We start from the raw sequence: 17,677 nt of genomic DNA on the forward strand, positions 1-17,677 counted from the left end.
TGAGAAGATTATCATGTTTTGTGTCGGTCCCTTTTTCTCCTCACCTTTTGGTTGTCCTGTGTTTCATCCAGCCAATAAAATGAGTTTGGTGTTCACTGGCTACCACTTGCCATCTAGATCATGTAGAACTATGAGGCTTTGTCATGAAGTCAGGATTTTTTTCCCATACAAAATAATATGGCACCACACATCCCTCTGGTTTCAAGCTTTTTGAAAAAATGATCCAAGATGATGATTTATATCCAAAAGCATTATTGAATATAATAGGGTTTATACATTTTCATATAAAGGCTGCCCCAACCCTTATCAAAGTCATTCCCATCAGATTTTACTGTTACAGAGTAGGGTTAGAATGTTTTTGTTGAAGACAACTTTCATGTCTCATTGCCACTCAGGTGATCCTGTTAGGGAATATAGGACTTACATGAGCTCTGCCATTATGTGAGCAAACATTCTAGTTGCTTCTGAGGTCTAGAAATACTTAACAGCAGTACATGATGTCTGTGGCAGCTGCTACTGGAACTTCACATATGAAATGTATTGCATATGTGCTGGGTACTGAATCACGTAGCAGACCTTAAAACTCCCTGGAAAGTCAGTAATACAACTTAATGAGACCAACTCCCTCTCCTGTCTGAATTCTTAAATCTAGTCTAGCTTTGTTGTAATACCAAAATTAGTAAAAATTTTACCGTGTTATTTAACTGGCACCATAAATGGCCATCTGTGGTACCCTAAAATAAAATCGTAGCAGGAAAAATGCCATAAACTCTATAGTACCTAAAATACTGTATAGTATATATAGTGAAGTGCTCAGAACTGTACAAGTGAATGACACAATGTGACTGGATAGACTGAAGACAGAACACGCAAAACAATTTCTTGGACTATCAGCTTCGCAAACTTTTATTTTAAATACTTCCTTACTGTCTGGAAGAGGTTTGTCTACATGAACACAGTTGCTGTGTACATTGGTGCCAAAATAAGGCTTCTAACCAGTGGTACCATCTGAGTGTGCACAGTGCAGGAGGGAGAGCATCCATTTTCAGAATGTTTCTTTGCCATGGTCTCTTCCTGTCTGTTCCACACAGTTTGGTATTCATCTAAGGTTTCTTTGTCGGTAGATTTATTTTGCTGATTGTCTCTCTAGGTGGCCTTTTTCATAATTTCCTGGACTGTAGCTTTCAGATGAGATTCTGGATTATGATTGACCTTAAAGGATAACTCTTAGAAGAGGAAATCACATGTAACTTTGCCTCCTCTGAGACTCAACAGGCTGAATCAATCTGGAATAGATGTTTCTCTGTTTTGATGTGAACTGCCCCCCATCATATTAGGAAAAAAAAATTCTGTCAAGAAAGGAATGGAAATGCCAGTGATTTGATTTTTCTGACCCTGTTTCAATCTTGTCTTTTCAGATACTGAATATAACTCTGAGGAGGGCTGGAGTGGCGTTTCGGCAAGGCCCCGTGAGCATTGTTTTTGCCATCCGAGATAGATATGGTTTTCTAAATGGGTCCAAAGTCAGTGAGCAGCTAAGAAACTTATCCGTGGTGGAATTCAGCTTCTATCTGGGCTTCCCTGTACAGCAAATTGCCGAACGTGAGTACTTGCTGTTTGCCAAGACTGCAAAATACTTTTTTTTAGTATTTTTTCCTCTCTGTACCATTTTAAAGTAATTTTGTGCATAAGTGATAATGCAGCTTGAAATACTGCCTAACTCGTATCATGAATTCTGCAGAGCAAATCCATGCCCCTCACTGCTCACATACTGCATTTCAGTGTTAAAGCAGCTTTTGTCATCATCCTTTCCTTTTGCACTGGGCCAGTTGTGGTTAACCTGGGTTCATTAGTCCTTTGGTGTCCAGATTAAAAAAAAAAAAAGTCACTTCAATCAATATTGCTGTGAAGTGCAATCCAAGGTGTGTCTCTTGTGGTTATGTCTACGGGGGTCTTTGCTGCTTCTCAGCAGGGTTTACTACCTTGGGCTTTGTGTTGCACTTAACTGTGGCTCTGACTTCTAGAAAGCCTGGGACATTGGCAACATAAGCTTATATTTGCCTGTGTAGTCTGTCTGGGTTATCTGTTAGTCTGCAGCAGTGCTTTTTTGAGTAATCTGTTATCTTTTAAGGTATTACCTTTTAAGCCTATCTCTCACTTCTTGTGTACAACTTGCATTGCAAGTCATTATTTTCAGTCCATGGCCATCCTAAACTTAGATTAATGGGAACTGTCTGCACAGCAGAGTTTTCTTGACACTCAGCCTTGACAACTGATGTTTGGTTAGATTTTTCAGATTACCTCAGTCTCATAAATAAGCCAAGTTTTTAAATTCAACAATTAACCTCATACACTAATGGATTGTTGATGACAGAAATGACTCATGAATGTAAGCAAGATCATGAGAGAACAGTACTTGTCTTTCCCCCCGGTAGGTGTTACTGTTAACTCAGTCAATTAATTCCTCTTTTCTCCTATTTCATTGTGCTTTCCAATGCAGATTTTTAATTTTCGGCATTATTTTTGTGAGCTATATAGGTGCATAACATCTGACACAGTGATACTTGCTATAGAGTTAAATGTCTAGTGGAAAATCAGGCCTAATGGCAGCTGCTGTTCATTATACAGCTGTGCAGTAGTATGTCAATGAAGATACTGTAAAGAAAGTGATTGTCAGCAGAAGTTGTTCTCTATAACACCGTTAAATCTATATAAGATGACTGCACAGGAAACTTTCCCAATGACTAGAAGTAGTTTAAATGTACTGATTTTTTGAAACTCTTAATTTTTCAGCATTTTTGAACCCTCTGCTTCCACAGTCAATTAAAAAATGTACGAAGTTGTTGACTCATTTCCTTTAAGCATTTCTGCTCTTATTTGGTCTCACACAGACTGTACCTCTGCAGTGGTAGCTGTATTTAATTGAGCCAGGACCAAAAGCCTTGAGAATCCCTGTCCATAGATGACCAGCATTTCTTGTGTTCCTTGTGAGGCCACAGAACTTCTCAGGTTGCAGGCCGTGGTCTTTATCTCACTGAATTCAAATTAAATGTTGCTCTTGCCTTGATTGCTTGAAAGACATTTCTCTTTGCTCTGCATAGTCTCTTTTGCACCTTTGCCCTAGAGTTTATTACTTTTAGTCTCTTGGATAATATTTTCAGTGTCGTGGGGCTTTTTTTTTTTTTTTTTGTGATGTATGCACATCTGGTTCCGCAGTTTTTAGTTTTGTCCACGTATTCTGGAGTGATATTTGTAGTGAATTTGCAGGTTGCCCCTTGCTGAGAATCCATCTTCTGGATTGTACAATGGAGCTACAGTGCAATTAAATGATAACAGAATTTCTACCAAGGCAGATACATCCTGAAAGACAGGCTGGTCATAGAGGAAAAACATTCCTATTAAATATGCATGTAGACTGTTCTCCTTATTTTTCTTTCCTGATGGTACTTGGGAAATTTGAAGGTAACTTCTTTAGTGCTCATAGCAGGAGCTCTCCCTGTGTTATCTGCATGCTTATAGCGCCTGGCCGGTGGGGCTGATTCCTGGCCGATGCTGGTGGAGCTCTGTGATAGCTCACATGTTAATGAGAAAGCCATGCAAAGTGGAATGAGTGAGGAGGTCAGGCAGTGCCTTTGGAGAAAGGTCCCACTAGGATTTCTCCTTTTTTGCTGGCTACTCTGAGGATTTGCAGTGCAGTCATGCAGTTGTCGGCTGTTACGGCCTGGCAAATTTAGCCTCTGTTAGTACAATGGCATGTCCCAGCCTGTGGGTGAGATATTTCTATAACCTTGTTTCCGAAGCTTCAGGAATTGTTTGTTCCTGTTGGCAATCCTACACAAGGACGCCAACAGCGTGGTAATTTCATTCCTGCAAATTCCAGCACAAGCCTCTAGACTTCAAACACAAAATAGTTACTCTTCCTCCCTTCACATCCACTAAATCTTCCAAACACTACTGAACCTCAAATCCTTAAATCATCAGTCCTCCCTTAGTGTAGGAAGACAGACTAAGTCCATCGTGATACACACTTTATTCCCACACTCCCGTATTTGGCACTCTTGAAAAATGCTGTTACTTTGGTGCGCATACCCGATAGCGGGAATGATGGCAGCCAAACAAGCTATGTATATATACACCCTTGCCTTCAATGACTCCACCTAACTGCTGCCATAGTTTATTGAATGAATGTTGCCAACAGAGCAGAGCACTTGTCTGAGAGATCTTAGCCAGAGTTTGGTGGTGGTGGTGTCTCTTAGTTTGTGTTTGACAGAGAAATTTTGAAGACTACCTTCAAATTTGTCTAGACTGAATTTTCAAAACTTTAAGTTTTGAATTAAAATAAGTAAAATAAAACATGCAGTAAGTCAAATTAGAATAACTATATTAAATTTCAATGTAGTAATTCAGAATTTTTAGGAGAGATGAGATCTTACCACGGTTTGCAATGTAGAAAACATGAGATTTTGGTGGATATGGTGGCCTAAATCAAGATGCATCTTGTCAGCATTTGACTTGTGTGTTGCTAGAAGAACTCCTATTTACTGTAGATTGAGCCCACTGCAGGACAGCTCATTTTGATGTAAACTTGTCTAGTTTGGTCTCAGTAGTGCTTCGGCACATTTGTAGTCACTGTTTTGGAACACCAGACGTGGTGCCATTTGATAAGTCAGCAAAGTGGGAACACAGTTTCTCAGCTTGTGAGAACTATGGGTCCGTCTGTCAGCAGGCATAATAATGAGTGTAGCTCGTACGCTTTTGTAAGCGAGGCAACCACACGGTTATTTTTAGCTGTTTCTACAGTTTCTTGCACTGTTGCTGTGATTGTATTTTGAGCCAAAGGATTTTAGATCTTCAGTATTCAGAGCCAGAAATCATGTCCAAAGGCTCAGCAGCGTTGGGCAGATCCTTCTTGAGACATCTTATTCAGCAGTCTGCTGGGGATGACCAACAGCCAGATCCTCAAAGCTGCTTTGGCAGGAAGGTGTCTGAATGCTTTTGTTTTCTAGGCCCTGAACTCTCTGCTTTCATGCTGTCCCTCGGTCTACAGAGGAGCTGTAGCAGGGAAGGTGTTGTGAAGATCTTCCTTGGATAGGTAGCTGCTTTGCTTTATGCAAATTAATATGCAACCCTCTGCTTTTCAGTGTGAATTTTTGGGGGGAATTTTGGATATTTATATATTTACATATAAACAACTTAAATATGTTATTGTTTATAAGTAAATTGTTTATATGTAAATATGAAATGTTCCTTGCCATACAGTTCTCTGCCATTTGTGCCTTAGTTATCTGGCATGGTAACAGTTAATACTCTCGGTAGTGACTTCCCCCCCCCGAGGGCTCTATATATGATTTTGTAAGTTTTATAGTCTGCATCTGAAGAAAAAGAACTGATTTGTAGGTGAGCTGAGCTGTCAGGGTGTTGAAGTCGATTCATACTGAGGAAAACCTAGTTGTGTAATATCACCGTATCTCAACACTGTTAAGTGAAATGAGACCTTGCCTTCGATATCCCGAATATGAGCCTTGTTTGAAGGAATGTATTTGTTCCCTGCTGCTTGTTCATCTCACATTGCCTTTCACACACAGTCCTTTTGCTGGATTTTTCACATAACTAATATGTACTGTTTACACTCTTAACTGTGTTGGTTGTCCCTGTGCAGTACATCATTAACAACAGGAATTTTTGTCAGCTTTTTTCACTCATTTAGGGTCAGGGTCAGTAATGAAAGTTTAGTTTGACAGAAGGGACTCTTCTATGCAGGGATAGGGCTGTTGGAGTGGTCAAGCCTGGAAACTTCCAGACTTTTTTTCTTTCCCCCACAGACTTCTAGGTGACTTCAGCAACATGCTTACATTCAGATGTTCAGTTTACACCTTCCTGCGTGCTTATTTTGCGTTGTCCACCTTACATCTCACGTTTTAGATTGTAAACTGGTTAGATGGTCATGAACTACATGTCAGCAGAAAGAAAACCAAGTCTAGTCACAGTTTTTGGGTGCTAGTTCATTAAAAACAATAGGAAGGAATATATTTGTATCTCTTTATTGTTGGAAGATTTGTCTGAGGACAGGCAAAGGCTCACTGTGGACTAGATAAGGAATATTGGCCTTCATGGACTTACCCTGCATAAATCTCTATTTTTGTTATGACTTTAAATAGAGAGAGTTTTCTTGGGACCTGCTTTTTTTTAGTGCCATAAGTAGCACGTTGATGGGTGGCATCTATTTCAGATATCTTGGAAATGTTGCAAGGCCAATAGAATAATATAAAATCCTATGATACAGTCCAAAGACTGCAGAAATATTTGGCAATTTTGGATGGATTTTAGATCAGACTTTTAACAGATACAGTGTGTTAATATTGCCCGCACCTCAATATTTGCATGGACTCTTATTTTTCAGTTGATGCCTTCTCATTCCAAATATTGCATTCCCTCCATCCTTTCTATTACTGTTCCTTCATTTATCAGAAATAGGAACAATCAATATAGTACTGGTTCTATCCTGCATCGTCTCACATGTCTCTGTATGAGAGGAGGGGGTCAGAGAAATCCTTCTTGGAGCATCTGGCGAAGGCCATGTTGCCCGAGTGGTGTGCTTCAGACTGCTGTCAAGAGGTTTCTGGGTGACTAGGTGACCCTTTGCCTTTTCAGTCAGCGTTGAATCAATGCTGTTAGGCGGTATGGTGCTTCAGGGCTGCGTGTTAGAATCTTCTAATGATGATAGCATCTACTTCATTAATGCATCTGTAGTCATTAGCAGACCAGCTGCAATCTAACTAATAATTGCATTTTGTCTATCCACCTTCCCCCTCAGAATAACAATCAGTCTGTGCTGTTTTTAATCGTTAGTTCCAGGGGGCATTAGGAATCTTGCATATATGATCTTGCTGCAGTGCTGAGACTCCCGCTGAGCTCAGGATCTGGCCACGTGTGTTGGTGAGACACTTGAGTGACCTATGGAATAAGAGTTGGAGCCTGGATTTTCTGACTTCTAAGCATGGTCTCAGTTGCAGAAGTGCGCATCATTTCATGCATTCTTCATCAGGTTTTAGAACCCAGCCTTAGCTGCCAATGATCACGGCACCCCTTCCTTTTCAATTTCAAGACTTTCTGCTCAAGTTGTTTTATTTTTAAATTTCATTAATTCCGTGAAAAGTTTAAGTGAATAGTCATCCAGCAATTTGCATAAATTAAATCATTTTCAAGTACTAATTAGAAAAAGTGTGAAGAGCACATTAAGTATTGAGGCAAAACATGATTTTGGTTTAAAAAGAAAAAACTCACAACTGCCAGCAGTTCAAAGTTTTATGGCCATTGGAAGGCTTTTGATTTTCTTATCTTGCTCTTTCCATGCTTTGGAAAAACAACAGATGCTGTTCAGTTTATGCTTTTTTTGTTCAGGTTGTATTTCTAAATTGAAGTAAACAATTGCATGACCAGAGTAAATAGAACTCCAATCTAAAAGCTACAATCAGAAGAATCGTGTAGCAGGATGCCAAAAATAAATGGTTGTTTAAAGGGACTGTGAGGTGCCTTTTTTTTTTTTTTTTTTTTTTCCGTGTCTGAGAGTTTTGGAAATTTGATGCATCCTGGTCAGTGTAGAGAGGGCCAATGTTTCCTGTTCAGAATAAAGCACCATATTTTGATACCCTTCTGAATAGTAAGTCAAGAGGTACCTCCCATGTGGTTCTCTTGAACCTAATGGTGCTATTATTGAGATAAAGGTGGAATAACAAAATTTTCATATTTTTCCCACAGGAGTGTGTATAAATCAGTGAAAATAGAAGGTACAACATAACTAGTAATTCTTTTGCTCTTGCCTTAACAAAAAAATAAGTTTTTTAAGGGGCAAAAGAATCAGTTTTTAGGTACACTGACAGAGGTCAGCTACTCTACAAATCATTGCATAAGTAAATTAGAAAAATGGTAATTTTCTATTTCTCCGAAACATGCAATAGTGGCAAACTATTCTACAACTGAAGACAGGGCATCTTTACTCTAAATTGATCTAGCATGGACCAGGTCATTTGATTGTTATGTGCTGCATTCTTTCTATCCATGAAATGGTTTAAAAATTAACCTTTGTATAATGCTTAGCAACTGCATCTGGATTAAATATTTTGAGAAAGTTAAGACCCTTCCTTTTCCTTATTGCCATAGTGAAGCTTATGGCTTCCCTTGAGGAAACTGTTGGCCCAGCCCCCATCTTCACTTCTTTCCCAACATGTCTTTACTGCTCTCCAGTGGAAACCTTGGGAAAAATCTTATCCCTACTGAAGTCGGTGGAATTAGACTTTATTTACTTCAGTGGGGCAAGGATTTCATTCTGGAGCAGAGCTTTTTTGGAAGAATTGAGAAATTAAGAAAGCTTGGAGCCACCCAGACAAACACAAAAGCCATGAGATTTGTCTACAGCAATGTTTCTACATGCATTTACTTGTGATTTTTGTAAAAAAAAAAAAAAATCAAGGTAGCGTTTTTTAAATGCTTCCCCCTGCACAAGTTTGGAACACAAATCAGATATGTTTATTTTTTTGCTTTACATTTAGTGTTTCCATATAGTTTCTGCTTCAGAGAAGGTCTTATTTTCAATCTGAGAAACTCGTGAGTTGCCTCATTGCCCTTTGAGCAAAAGCCCGATCCTGCAGCTAGCTCAGTAAGAGTCACAGTTCAGACAGTGAGCTTCTAAATTTCTAGGAGCGATGACCTCGGTACAGCAGCTTGAAATCTTTCAGGTAATAAATCTGACTGCTTCAGTTAGCTTCTTTCTGTTCAGAGACAAACTGGGGAGTGTATGTTCCGAGCACTTTCCTTACCGTTGTGTCTGCATAGCCTCAGGAGCAGTAATACGTCTGTGTAAATAAGATGCTTACTGACAGTATAAATTATGAAGTGGCTTCTTTTCTTGTGTACGTTGTTGAGAATACTGTTCTTACAGATGTTTTTCCTCCATTCTGTTTTTCCCTCAGCATTTCATTATCCTAAGCTTAATGTGTCTCAGTTGATGAAATCTTCCTGGGTGAGAACAGGTACGTACAGTCTCTGTAAGAGTGCAATTTTTTTTGTTAGCAGGATAACTAGCCTACATAAATATCGATAGCTTAGGGGTGCTGCATTTTTATGAGGTAATAATGTGCCTGAGCTGAACAAATTCTAAAACCAAAGGCCTAGTGACCTGGAATATCTGGGAAACGTAATTCCTGGGACGAGAGTGAACTGCTGCAGTTCCTTGATAATGCACGCAAAGTAGTTTTGTCTATAAAGCAGTTCATTCTTAGTGAGATGACTTACGCTGTCAAGCATAAAGTGTCTACTCTGCATGCTGTCAATATACCACATTGATTTTTAGGTTTTTATTTTAAGTGAAAATTAAAATTTTATTTGTGTGGCACTTTTTCTACCAAAACATGCCAGGAATAAAACAGAGTGAAAATAGATACATTCCGAGTACGTGAAAGAGTATCACATTTCATTGACCTCTTCTGATTCATTCACAGCAGATCCCTCCCACCCAAGTCCTCTGGATGTTTTATTCTATAATTTGCAGATACGGTTGAGCTATCACATTTAGATGCTCAAAACCAGTTGAGGCTTCCTGCACGCTGTAGGTCCTACCTGCTACTTTTAAGCAGAAAGCTTGAATGGTGATCAGGCTATGCCTAGCAAACTTGCTGTTAGGGTGCCGATGCCCCACCGATACACTTTTGTCTTCCCACAACTTCTCCACTTGTAGTTCACCAGTAGTATAGACTTACTCTTTTTTTCAGGTATCCCTGTCTTCTCTCACCAGTGACCCGGTTTACTTTCTAAGCAGGAAAGCAAGTTGCAACTTAGTTTCTGAAGTCCACACAGAAGAAAAATGAAGATCACGTTCAGTAATGCGAGAGAAGTTGCACGTGTATATCCCACATCCAATGTCATCCTTCCTTAGAGGTTTATGTTGGCTTTTTTGGTCACACGCCCACCCTCTCTTGCTCAGCCTTAGGTTTGCTTTGTCCGTTGTTGCTGGAAGTTCCCTTAGATCCTGCAGTAAGAAGAGGGCTCTTCCAGCTCAGAAATCATGTCCCTTGGGGTTTTTCTAAGCTTCCAGACTGTAAGATTTTGAAAGCCAATTGCAGCACCTTTTTTGCTGTAGAGGAATTTTGTGTAATCCCAGTTCCTGCAGGCAGCCTGGAAAGAGCTTTCAGTCTGTATATTATGTTGTAAGACTAATGACTCATGACATAGGAAAATTATAGAATTTATGCAAGTAGAGAAGAGGTTTTTCATATTAGACTACCCAGATATATGTGCATGTATCCCAATAGTTATAAAACGTTGGGATACGCAGCGTTCTCTGTAGCTGTCCCTCGCAGTTGTAGAATACAGTTCATGCTATTAAGCATAATTCATTGATACTGAAATTCAATACACAGGCAAGAATGGTCTTCTACTTGCTGTGTATAATAGCCTTAGGCTACTGTCTGTTTATTTTGCTATTTAATTCTGAGATGCTTAGTCTGTGACTGAATTTAGAAGGCAGATGCTGTTGATCTCTGTGAAAAATCATGAATATGTTTCCTTTTTCTGACATCTGCAGTGAAAACTTTTAAATGGAAAAAGTGGTTTTAAAATTTTTGCTTTAAGAATTAAAACAATTAATTATATTTAATTGATTTTATCTAATTGGATGGCTTTTTATTAAGCACCACACTTAAAAAAATAAACACGAAAACACTTATTGGAAAAGGGACTTTAAAAAATATATATCAATTTTAGTGGAGAGCCTCAGGAATGAAAACTGAATTATTCTGCTGCAGTCAGTGGTGAGTTGGTTTACTGTCCTTTAGCGTTGTTTAATTAGGTCATTTGAATGACTATCGCTTCATTCACTACATTTTTCTTTCACTGGATGCCATCTTCTTAGTAAAGGTCCACACTATTTTCATTTTTCCTATGTGTTGTTCCTCAGGGATTCCTCTCAGCATTAGCTACCTCAGTGACCCGAAGTACCTGGGGTTGGGAAGGACAGGGCTACTAACCAGGTTGTTTTGTGCTATGATTGTCATACTTGTTAATCTTTATCTTATCTAGGGAAGATGCGCTTGGAACACAAAGCTTCATTCATGTGCTGCTGATCTCCTGTTTTTTCTCCTTGATTCTGAATCCTTGCCCTGACCATCTCCACCTCTGTGTCACTTCCGAACACAACATTTTGACTGAAAGTAGTTGCAGCAGACAATTTGGACTGAATTTTCTCTTTTATTTGTTTGTAAACAGTTCATTGAATGCTCATAAGTTTATGGGGGTTTTTTTAGAATTGAAACTGTTTCTTCAATATCCTGGGTCTGTCTAGACCAGTTGAGATTCCAAAAACACCCTCTGCCCTTTTTTAATGTATTTCTCTTAACCTTTTCCCACCCAATGTCTTCCTTTCCAATATGTAACCTCTGGCTGAACTGGGCAGTATTCCCATGCGAATACAGCTGCTCTTGAATTGTCTGCGAGATGTCTCAGGGTGACTGAAAGCTAGTAATTGAAGTTGCAGAAAAGACACTGAAAACTTTTACTAATTCATTTGTGTTACTTTCTCTGCAATGTAGTTCTCTTGGGTGTCATCGACCAGCGAATTCAGGAGGAAGTGTTTCGGGCTGAGATGGAGCGGAAACTAGCTCACCTGTTAAACGAGGCTTTGGCCAGAGGGCGGATATGGAGACGAGCCAGTTTTGCAGGCAGCAACATTGTGCAGGTATTAAGAGCTCAAAGCCAGAGGAAGAAATAAAGGGGAATAAATTATTGAATAAGTTAATATTTTCTAGGTTTTGAGTTGAGAAAGATACCTCAAAAGCATGTATCATGTTTAGCTAGTTGATGATGCTTATGTTTTGCACCTAAAATGTGGTTCTTTTGGATACCTTGTTGTCTTTTAAGCTAAACATAACAAATGGAAACAACTATTTTGAGTGGCTACAAAAAATTCTGATGGCTTCTTAAAAACTGTGTTGAAAATTATTTTTACCAACATCCTATTTTAAAAACTTGCTATCTCGTGTGACTTATATGAGGTCCTTAGCAAAAGGAGACAGGATGGTCATCTGAGTCAAAAAAAGTACTCTGCTGGAACAGCTACTTCACAGTTGTCTGTGGTGTAGAAATATGAAATAGAATCATGTGCAGCTTGATGCAGCAGTAGAGTAGTATATTCTACCCCTTAACTGCCTATTTGTCACAGTACTCCTGGTCACAGGAACAGCTTTCAAGTAAAAATGATTAATCATGTCAAATTTTGCACACGTGGCAGCTTCTGCTATCTGGATTCCAGTACTGCTTTATAGTTTCGTCACAGGGGGAATTATGCACATAATGTCCAGGAAGACTTGGATATTTAATTTTAAGTCTTAAATTCTCACATGTGTTCTTTCTAGTCAGTTCAACAAACTGAAAGCCAAAATACTTTTTAATGGCTTGTCTTCTTAAAAATTACTTTTTCCAGCTAATTCCTCGACAGCTGGTTTACTTCACAGATGCCTTTCAGTAGTTCAGACCTATTATCTTTATTTAATTTAATCCTACAGTTTTTGCTACCACTTACATTTCCAGATGTTGAGATTTTCTAACTTTCAGTTTCCTGTCTCAGAAACATCTGTTTCAGTAATAGAAATTTTATTTTGTTTTTCTTTTGTGCAGCTTTGAATTGCTGTAAATAGACGTCTGCTTCAGATCTTCTATTCCCAGCACCTCTTATTGCACTTTGTTCTTTATGCCTCAGTCCCCCCTTTGCATATAAATTAAACAAATATTCCTTACGTTGCTAGCAAAGATACCACAGCCTATAAATTATGTACGTGTAGATTATGGTTTTACTATTTTACATAATAAAGCTTAGGTAATTCGTTTTTGCACGCACAAAGTTACAAGCAGGTCCTTTCTAGCTTAAGAATAGTATTTCGGAAAGTGAAAATACAGTGTTTTTCTTATGGCTTTGTATTACTTATTAGGACTTAAGATGACATCTGCAGCTTATGTTCCAAACAGCTGTGCTGCTCATTTATGCCACTTAATTAGTGCAAAGAGTCTGCAAACTGCTGTCTTTGAGCAGTGGAGGATTCTCTTAGTTACGGTCAACACATCATACCATCCCATGTAACACAGGGCTTCTCCAGGTGCTCACAGCCAATGCTATTAGATAGGGTTAACACTCTAATAAAGGAGACCTGGAAGAAGGAAGGCTGAAGGAGATACCTTGCTCCTCGGTGTCCTGCTTTCCTGCATGAGAGTGGTAGGCACCACCAGGTACTATAGCTTCTTGGTAGCTTGCTTTGGCGGGATGTTCAGGTGTGTGGTAGATGAGACAGCCTTAGAGGCCGTTGTGTGCAGCTGGAGTGATGCACCTGGTAGTGGGCTCCTGAGTGGAGGATGATTTCTTTCAAGGATGCTCCCCTGTCAGTTGAGGATCTGGTCCATAGTCATTTGCAATAAACCTTTTAGTTTTACTGTTGCTAATTCTGTTCCTCATAGCCAAGTTTATAAGCTGTGTTTGTGGTTTGTTGTATATATGCATCTGTTGTGTCTTCAGGGAGAGCTATTAATGTTCTTTGGGCTTTATATTCAGATTTTCCCATAAATATTTCTTGCACACAAACCAGTGACTGCTAGGATAGGAAAAGTTAAGAACAGAAGCTGCCAGTCACACAAAAGTGTTGGATACTTTTATTAGCAGGACATGCATATATCTGTGAAAGACTAGACACACGTTTCACTTGTGCTGAGCCCCTATAGACCTGAGTTTTTCCTGAGGTGAAAGATATTTATAGTGTATTGAAATGTGACATTTCTAAGCTCTGTGGAAAATCAGGGCTGTGGGTCACAAGGTGAAGCAATTATTTGTGAATGTTACTGCGGGCATATTAGTTTCCTTTCACATACTAAGAAAATAGAAGTGATACCTTGCGAGGTTTAGATTTCATTTCTAAAGGCATGTGTTAGGATTTAAGAATGTTAAAAATTACTCTTTAAATCTAGACACCTTGAATAAGAACTTTGGACTACCTGGGGTGCCCAAATAGCATGCTTTCCCCTCCCATTTGCCTATCTGTGTGGTTAACAGGTGGCACTCCATGATAAAAGAAGAAAAAAAGCCTATAACCATTAAGTACAAAAAAACCTGTGTAGCCTCACACCTGACTTATACATGAGATAGTTCCATTCATTTTTGTGTAACGCTCGTATTAATGTTTCACAGAGCAAGTCATATATATTTTTAATATGTATCTGCTGTTGCTGCAAATTTAAGGCACATGTTTAATGCAGGTTGCGTTGTATCTGCAGAGGCTAGGCCCTGTGCTATATTTTGTCAATAGTTTACCATAATAACTCAATTCTTATAATTTTGTTTGAGGAATTAAATGGCTTAATTGTAGTTTAAAAGTCTACCAGGAGCTAATACAAAAATAATTAATTTTCCTTCATTTCAGCATGCTTGGTCTTTTGAACCTAATAGAAAGCAAAAAGGTGATTCTACTAAGTGACAAAAAGAATGATGTTCTGATTTAAAGAGCACGTTAGGCAACACTGTAGTTATAATGTGTGTGAGCAAGTAGTAGCTACGAGGGGACATAATAACTGAACTGAGCTTTTCATTAAGTCAGAGGTTCATTCTCTGGGTTTTCTACCGACAGCTTATGTGTCTCTCCCGAGTGTGTGATCTGAGTAAAGGCCCAGTCTTTCTGGGAGTTTTTAAGTTTTTGTTTTTGTTTTTTTTTTAAATAGAGCCCTTGGGGACTGCTGCTGCTTCACCTTTTCCTCTGAGGCATGTCGCCCCTCTGGCAGCCACCCCGGGCAGAGACCAGCCCCCGTCAGGTTGCCCAAAGCCTGTTCCTACCTCTGTTTTGGCAAGCCAGTTTCTTGGCCGGCCAAGCCTCTGCAAGCCGGCAGAGGAGATTTCCTTAGCGTTGCCTTCGGCGCCCTGGCCCTCTCAGTGCCCTTACCGGTCTCCCCAGCTCAGCGCGAGGGAGGTCCGCCAAAGTGGGCGCGCGTTTGGTGCTACACCAGCAAGCGCTGCCCTGCCCGGCCCCAGCCGGAGCAGGAGCGCTTCGGGAGGAAGCTGGCTGCCCGCAAGCTGCACCGCCGTTTCCCGTCCTGACAGAAGCCTTTGAGAGCCTTCTCAGACCCAGGGCAGGTTACGTGCGATGCCTGTTTCACATATGTTTTATGTTGCGTTGTCTGCTGAACTGTTCAGACCACGGTACAGCTTTGATTTAATTGCATGGGCACTAAAATCCTACTTTTAATAAGGCAGAAAGCAGAATCTTTTTTGACCCATCCCCCACCCCCCTGGGGATGAACGTAGTGGAAAAAAAGTAAAATAATCCTTGTACGTGCATTTTGGAGATTGTGTGTGTGCATGTTTGCTTGTTTCTAAGTAACGCTTGTGCCTTCGAAACACTGAACTGGTTCACCCCGGGGTTCCTTACTCCTGACGGGGTTGCTGACTGGGACATCCCACTGGCTGACTGACACTTTGCAAAAACCTTGCGAGCCTGCCCACCACCTGGATTTCCCAGCTTCAAATTATGAACTAGATTTGGTTACCAAGGCAACTCTGTTCACTGACCTATGGTATTCTCTTGAAAACACTGTTAAAATTAAATTTACTGACACCTGAACACAGTTAAGCCTTTACTCTGTGGAGGTTAAAAGCACATCTAGTAACAACAAAGATGGTATCATTTATGTACACAGAAGCTGAATTAGTCTTTTCTTTTTTCTTTCATTTTCTACGTACCCTGCATTGAAATTCTTGTATCTCCTCCTCCCTATGTCATACCTCACTGCCAAAGTATAAATGTAAAATGCTTAAATGCTTCCTTACACGTGGGCTGCATTGCTGGATGCCTGGAAAGTTCCATTTCTGCCTCTGCTTGCATTCTTAGCACTCTCAAGGATAGAGACCCCTCTGTAAAATATGAGACAAAACCAATCTGAAGCTGCACAGAGAGTATAATTTGGAGCAAAATGGCACAAAACTTAGTATGCAGAAACTGTTAAAAAAAAAATGGGCACGGAGGCTGTGTACATTAATTTTATAAACAGACTTAAAAGCAGTTCAGATCCTGTGTGCCATTTTCTGTGTTGCAGCAAACTCAGAGTTTCGTTTAAAATAAAAAGAAGCTTTTAGTGAACCAGTGTGACAGAGGTGAAAACTGAAGTACAGATACTGTCACAACTGCTGAGTTTACGTACGAGTCCAGTTATGTCTCACAGTCACTGCAAGAATACCCTGCTCAGCCATCAGCCTTCCCAGAATAGAAATCCATAACCATCTCCCCTTGGATTTGAAATGTTGTCTGCAGCTTCCCTCAGTATGGTGTGAGCACTCATAAAATAATGTGTGTTCGGAAAGAATTATTTCAGGTAAAACTTACCTTGAAACAGTCAGCTTAGTTCGTCAACACCAGCCTGCACCTCTACCCTCCACTGAATTTCTTCATGCTTGTTCCTGTGTTCTCTATACTGTGCCAAAATAGCTCCAGCTACTTCTTCCTATCTCCCCTCTGACTGTTCTCACCCATCCCTGTTCCTCAGCACAGGGAGCCGTACACTGTTGTTTTTAATTCTGTGTTAAAATTGTGTTGTATCAGTTGTGGCAACTTGCACTGGAATCTGTCCCCTTCCCCCTCTGGCCTTTCTAAAGGCAGCTGTGGAGAAGTTCCTTTTTTAACCTGTTCAGCCAGTTTCTGACCGTTACCCTGTATGTATAACGCACATATAATTATAGTACTTTTTGGGTACAATGATGTATGACAATTCAATTTAAGAATCTGGTATATTTCTCTGATTCTGTAGCCTTGCTACACGCAGGGAGGTTTGATAAAAATAAACTAAGAACCCATTGACTTTCAGTCCTGTGTGGCCTTTCAACTCCCTCACTCTCCATGTGGGTTAAGTGCTACATGAGGAAAGGTTCATCCGTGCTGAAAGCAGATACCAGTCCATGCACCCTGCTGCTCTGTGCACTGAGGCCAGGCCGTGGTGAAGGCAGCCCAGCTGAAGCAGAAATACGAAGCTGTGGACATTTGTTAGCTAATGATATATCTGGGTTCTGTGAAACCAGATTCAGCCTTACAGCTGCTGAATATGTGTGTTGAAACCTTGTTTATTGATACTCCTGTTACCTTCAGTCAGGGATTGGTTGCCCCTTAGCTGGTAAAGAGTGAATAGCGTTCAGGATGAGAAATGGCGTTGGTTAATGGCTCCTGTTAGCAGGTCTTGCTGTGTTTCAGAAATTTGTACGGTTTTGTGCTCTATTTGTAGGTGTTCTGTTTCTTACATGAAACGTGACTTTTTTTAAAATTGTATACTTCGCTGTTACCGCTCTTGGGAAATGCTTTTTTAGGACATGTTGAGTTGATGTCCCCAAAGACCAGAACGTCATCCCTGTTGAGCTGGAACATTGCACTGCTTTCCTTCAACATGATTGTTTTGTTGGAAACTAGGAAATAAAAAAAAAAGCTTTGCTTTTGTAAGCCTCAGACATGCAAACATTTGTGTGTTTGCTTTACTTTAAGGCTATGGGCACTGCTTGAGATTCTAATTTATTAAATACATACTTCATAGTAAAGGATAATTCTGAAGGAAACTAAATATATTGCTCTATTCGTAGCAATTCCTTCCAGAGCTTTTCAAACTGTTTTACATG

At 39.9% G+C, this 17,677-nt stretch overlaps 1 protein-coding gene across 5 annotated transcripts in view; it reads left to right on the plus strand.

Annotated features, from left to right (window-relative positions):
- Positions 1–17,677, plus strand: part of KIAA1549 (KIAA1549 ortholog) — a 146,430-nt gene that overhangs the window by 81,699 nt on the left and 47,054 nt on the right. For 4 of the 5 annotated variants that reach the window (XM_087767228.1, XM_087767227.1, XM_087767223.1 and 1 more), the window contains exons 6-8: positions 1,419–1,602; positions 8,970–9,029; positions 11,583–11,728. In XM_087767228.1, the coding sequence (XP_087623354.1) occupies positions 1,419–1,602; positions 8,970–9,029; positions 11,583–11,728 (390 nt within the window). The remainder of the gene's footprint in view (positions 1–1,418; positions 1,603–8,969; positions 9,030–11,582; positions 11,729–17,677) is intronic. The other variant, XM_087767224.1, reaches the window with a different exon arrangement.

This window comes from Nipponia nippon, unplaced genomic scaffold, assembly GCF_047370975.1.
Source record: "Nipponia nippon isolate SJK-2023a ecotype South Korea unplaced genomic scaffold, ASM4737097v1 scaffold_3, whole genome shotgun sequence".
NCBI lineage: Eukaryota > Metazoa > Chordata > Aves > Pelecaniformes > Threskiornithidae > Nipponia > Nipponia nippon.